The sequence below is a fragment of the Medicago sativa genome, chromosome 1, assembly GCF_051527215.1.
Source record: "Medicago sativa cultivar Bolivia chromosome 1, Bolivia_mono, whole genome shotgun sequence".
Lineage (NCBI taxonomy): Eukaryota > Viridiplantae > Streptophyta > Magnoliopsida > Fabales > Fabaceae > Medicago > Medicago sativa.
The window spans coordinates 18,334,426-18,340,685 of record NC_140749.1 but is presented as its reverse complement, the minus strand read 5'-3'; the positions used below and the strand labels follow the sequence as shown (position 1 = coordinate 18,340,685).

Genomic DNA, 6,260 nt, shown 5'->3' with positions numbered 1-6,260 from the left:
CGTTGTTCGATTTGTTTCAATAATTATTTCTAAAATATTATAATTTTTATAATTGTTAATATAGATACTTAAATACATCAACTATTAAAGTTATGTATTAACATGTTTGAAGTGGTCGACTGCAACATGTATTTTAAAAGGGATAGAGTATTTTATTTGGAAAAGAATTTTTGGCTTTTGTTTTTGTTAAGTAGTCTAGTGGCTAGAGCTCACACAATTTAATTGTGAAGAAGTGAAGTATCTTGGGTTCGAACATCAGCCCCCACATATAATATGCAATATCCATAACAACTGAACTAAGTTCAGAGATTATTTATTTTTGACTTTTTATTGGTCATTGATACAATAAATTACTAATATGATCCCACATTCAATATCTTCCAATGGGAAAAGAATAAAGTAATCAAAGATGACACATCCATGAACATTCCTCCCGACAAAGATCGTCTTCAAATCAAAGACTCCTATGAGTGCGTATGCGGCCATCAAGATAGATTAAATTTTATTGATGACTCACATGATATTTTAATGCATAAATACTTTTTTAAATTCATGTCTTTTTGTGTTGGGAAATAATAATAAGTGTTCCCGGCACTAGTTAAGGGTTATAAAAGAAATATTTGACGTTTAATAAATTAAAATTGAAATAATCAACTTCATTACTAAATAGATTTTTTTTAACTGAAATTCTTAAACAATATTCTTAAGACACATTAGCAAACCCATAAATCTATTATTCCTTTCATTCTTATTTTAGTTCCTCGTTTTAAAATTTGCAAAATGAGCTCACACCTATTATATATTATCGATTCATGAGTTTCAGTTGCTCTAATGAAACAATTGCTATGTATCATTTGAAACAAGTGGCAATATATTCGATCTTTTCCATTTTTTAGCTCAGTTGGAATAGACGGAGTATTAATTCAGGACCAAATATATCCTGAAACAAGACAAACATTATAATTACCTTTCACAATGTTGTCTAAGTTCAATTTTTCCATTTTTAGCTCATTTGGCTAAGAAATTTTTGCTCTCAGTGGCGATGTAGCTTACAATTATACAGAGTTTGATTCCATCTCTCTATTTAGCTTATGTTTTTTTGTGTAAATCGGATATCTTTCACACGCGTAACTGTGAAAATTAATCTTTTGAATCTTATATGATTCAAATAAACGACAAATTTTTCAGAATAGTTTTATGGTTGATGCATGCCTAAGGCTGAATTTAGCTTGTACTAGAACTCTTATAAACAATGTTTACCAATTTGTTTGTGTAAAATATACTTTTTTAAGAACTAAAGTTAGCAAGATAATATTCAATTTTGCACATGCATACAAAAATAGTTGCCTAGTTGCCTTTTCCTTGACTTGTGTTGTGGCACTGTACGTGTCAAACAAAACAACTAGATCACGAGAAGATAAATCTTGACACCTCAACGTCATGCCATACGCAGAAAACAATAGTATCACATTCTCACAGAAATGGATTCTTTAATGTTCACACACTAAAGACTAAAATTTGATCCTCAACCGTTTGAAAATTAGTGAGATACCTATAATAAATTTAGATCGAATGAATTTGAATAATAAAACCGTAAAAGATGAATCTTTAAGTTTGGTTATATCATAATGAAATTGTTATTTTGTTGAAGCTAAAATGTATAACTTTAATCAAAATCGCATTAACACATCATATTTAGGTCAATTCAAACACCTATTTTAGTGCATGATTAAATTAACGACAAGTTTGAAAAGTCATCTTAAATCAACTTAATTTTGCAAAAGCTCAAAATATCACAAGATAATTTGGTCACAATGTCACTAATACATTACTTCGTATCATATGTATTTGTCAAAATCAGGTAAAACACCTTAGTTTTGCAACAACTATTAAAGGTAGTTTTTACAAAATCATGATAGCTCACTTTGATTTCGAACCAAATTTTTCTAATTTTGTAATAAAATCAACGGGTCTCTAATGCATATTTAGTATTATTACGAAGTCACCAACGCATATTTGTATCAGATGAATTTGTTAAAATCACACAAACCATCATAATTCTGCAAAAACTATTGAGTATAACTTTTACAAAATCACCATAATTTACCTTAATTTCAACAAACCTCTAATGATATCAAACATACACACTTTTTAATTTCTAATGTGAAAACTAAAAATTAGAGAATCATTTTTTCCCTTTTTATACACTTACGATCTGCCACATTCTCATAACCAAATCCTTATCCATATACCAAACACTCCACTTTCACTCTCACTTAACTACAATACTAAAATGAATCCACCATCAGGAACCATCGTTTTCAACACCGTAGGAAGAACTCAATACGGTTTCGATGTTTTCTACACACACATCAACAACAGCAACAACCACCACAACGACCACCGTCTCACCGACGGCATCTCAGTTAACTTCAACGCTCAATTCACCAACGATCATCAAACCATTGTATTCGTCTCAGAACGAACCGGTTCACCCCGGTTTTACCTAACCCGGTCCGAAAATAAACCTGAACTTCTTCTACCTTCTCTTCCAAACAACACACTCTTTCAAGACCGTCCAATAATTAAAAACAGTAAAATCTATTTCTCCTCAACTCATGATCAACCAAACGCGCTTTTCAAAAGCGCTTCTGCAGTTTACTCCACCGCCGTCGACGGCACCGGAACTTTAACAAGGCTGACACCTCACGGTGTTGTTGATTATAGTCCTGCTGTTTCTCTAACCGGAAACTTAATCGCCGTTGCTTCCTACGGTTCTCGAAACTGGGACGGCGATTTTCGTGAACTCAAAACGGATATCGTTGTGTTTGAAGAGTCTGTTCCGGAGAATCGTGTTGTGGTGGCTGAACACGGTGGCTGGCCGACGTGGTTAGGCGATTCAACGGTGTTCTTTCATCGTATCGCCGACGACGGTTGGTGGAGCATTTTCCGAGCCGATTTACAGGATTCGAATCTTACTGGAATTCAATCCTCACCAATTCGCATCACTCCACCGGGATTGCACTGTTTCACTCCCGCCGCAATTCAAAACAGCAACCGCATCGCCGTCGCAACTCGTCGGAAAGAAAGTGATTACCGCCATATCGAAATATTTGATCTCGAAACGAAAACGTTTCAGAAAATAACCGATTTAATAAATCCTGATTTTCATCACTATAATCCATTTGTTTCACCTGATTCTTGTTACATCGGTTACCACCGATTCAGAGGCGAGTCGGTTCAAGGCGAGTCAACCTATCCACACCTCGACCCGGTGATATCTCCGGTTGATAACATACGGTTGCTAAGATTGAACGGTTCGTTTCCGAGTTTCTCACCAGACGGTGATTTCATCGCGTTTAATCATGATCTTGACGGCAATGTTAACGGTGGCGTTAAGATCATAAGATCCAACGGTTCAAAACGGTGGTGTTTATTAAAAGGAAGAACATGTTTTGGTAACTCCTGGAGTCCGACGGAGAAGAATGTTATTTACACTTCAATCGGTCCAATTTTCGAGTCTGTTACTAAAACTGTTCAAATTGCAAGGATCGAGTTTGAACCGGATCATCTCACCGATGATCGTGAAGATATTCCGTCTACGTTAAAAATTCTTACAAAATATGATAGTGGAAACAATGCGTTTGCATCGTGTTCACCTGATGGAAAATTCATAGTGTTTCGGTCTGGTAGGACCGGGTTTAAAAATTTGTATATAGTTGATGCAGTTAACGGAGAGGAGGCTGATGGCGGTTTGAGGAGGTTAACGGAAGGTGAATGGATTGATACAATGCCGTGCTGGTCACCAAAAGGTGATTTGATAGCGTTTTCATCGAATAGGCATGATGCTAAGAATAGAGAAGTGTTTGGGATTTATGTGGTGAATGTTGATGGGACTGGTTTGAGGAGAGTTGAAATTGGAAAAGGTGTGGATGGTGGGAGGGAGAGGTTGAATCATGTTTGTTTTAGCGGTGACGGTGAGTGGTTGTTGTTTACGACCAATTTGGGTGGTGTGTCAGCGGAGCCGGTGGGGTTGCCGAATCAGTTTCAGCCGTACGGGGATTTGTTTGTGGTGAGGTTGGATGGGAGCGGGTTGAGGAGGCTGACTTGTAATGCGTATGAGAATGGCACGCCTACGTGGCATCACGGGGAATTGTTGTTGTGTAATGATGGTGATGAGGATGGGGATGGTGGTGATTGGGATAAGTTGAAAGGTGCATTTCAAGAACCATTATGGATTACATGTGACATTTGATTGTGATACTAGTGTTTCATTACTATGCATAATAAGTTGAAATATTCTACCCAAAAAAAAGTTGAAATAAAGATGAGTAGCCGTGTATGTAATTTGATGTTGTCGTTTGATGGATGTTGAAGTTTGCATTGATTCAAGGTGTTATGTTGCACTCTTGTAATGATTGGGAAGTTATGAAATAAATGCACAAATTGACACATGCTGATAATGACACATTTATGATTTCAGAAAATGAATGTAATTGAATATAATAACAGTGTGTTACTATGTTTAAGGTTAGATGTCAACTGTATATGATATTTACACACATCTTCAATCCTAGGTGTCTTTTTTTGAGGGAACAATCCTAGGTGTCTTGGAACATGACTAGAAAGAGAAAGAATAAAATGACAATGTATGGTAGTAACGACTAATCTTAATTGTATAAGAGCTAGGTTAATATTATCACAAGTGGGAGCAAGTTAAAGGGTGTGATCAAATTTAACATTCATTCAAACTCTGAAATCTTAATTCTATTATCTATTAACGTTAATGAATGAAATGAATAGAGCCTCATCTTCAAAATTTCAGAAAATATGGAACCGTTATACGCAAAAGTGAAAATCAATACGCTCTGTATTCTTCTCTTTTGTAAAGGATTGTGATTAAAAACTCTTAATTTTGCTGGTTTAGCTATTCTGATGTCACAATTCACACCAGGTTGCTAATCTCTGACCTTCATGATTGATAGTTCCTTTTATTACATATCACATATCACTATCAGTCCTCTTTATTTTTAGTATATGTTTATTTTAAGCTTGATTTATTCCATATATGCACAAGAGCTAAGTTATACATTATAAATATTTGTGTGTTTGTTTTGTAAAAACATTCAACGCTCGTACCATTCTTACAAGCCGTGACATTAGTTGGCATTATTGAGTCCTTTGTTTTTGTGGTCTAAAATCATGGTGTTCTATGGTATCTTAGCTTAGCTTATTGAAAAGGAAAATAAATGCAGTAAATAAAATGATGGAATTAACTATTTGTTCTTTATATTAGGTCGACTTATAAATAGACTATTATTACCTAAATGAAATGTTGACTCTTATTACTAACTAAGATCTTATTGTTAATATTACTAGATGCTAATCTTAATCTTAAATGCAAAATTAATTGATTGACTCCTAAATGATCTAATGTTAATTAGACTCGATCTAATAATTGTAGTTATTATAACAACTGTTATTTTTACTGCGACTCTCTAAAAAATGAAAAGAAAAAGAAAATTGTTAGTTCTTGATGAGAAAAGAAAAGAAAAATTGTTACTAAAAAGAAAAAAGAAAAATAAACTAGATGTAAAAAGAAAAACACTGTGTTAATAACAACTAATAAAAATAAACTAATAAATGAATACTAAACTAGACTCTAAATAACGACTCAACTAGAACTTATTTTTTTTGGTGTTTTTGAATTTAAAAAACAGAAAAATTAAGTGCGGAAAATTAAATGACAGAAAAATAAAATGCAGAAAAATAAATAAAACAGATACGGATAAGTAATTTAAATTGTTTAGTCGAAAATATTAACAATCCTCGACAACGACGACAAAAACTTGATGGTCGGATTAGACAAGTGTACCAAATCGTTTACCAAGTAATAAAGTGATAAGTAAAGTATCGTATCCATATGGATTGCCGTTTCTGTTGTTCTATATGGCCAATAAGGTTGTAAGCTAGAGGGAGTGAATAGCTTTTTGAAAAAGTTTTACGAAGTTTTATCAAAATTGATTTGAAAGGTTTTGACTAATTGGAAACAAGTTTGAACAATCACAACAATTACAAAAAGTTAAAACTATGTGCTAATAAGATTCAATATAAAATTGAGAGATTCACAATATAAATCTTATTACAATCAAATATTAATAGTTCTTGACAATTTGCAAAACAAGAGAATTTCAAATCCAAACCTATAATGAAATATAACAAGTTATCAAACTAAATCACAATGTATATGCAATTGATGA

General features: G+C 33.6%; 1 protein-coding gene across 1 annotated transcript; it reads left to right on the top strand.

Moving 5' to 3' along the window:
- The first annotated feature begins 2,049 nt into the window (after nucleotides 1-2,049).
- LOC146953303 (tolB protein-like protein) lies at nucleotides 2,050-4,454 on the top strand. The gene has a single exon (XM_085708539.1). The coding sequence runs from the start codon at nucleotides 2,294-2,296 to the stop codon at nucleotides 4,253-4,255; it is 1,962 nt and encodes a 653-aa protein (XP_085564665.1). The 5' UTR covers nucleotides 2,050-2,293; the 3' UTR covers nucleotides 4,256-4,454.
- The last annotated feature ends 1,806 nt before the right edge of the window (nucleotides 4,455-6,260 follow it).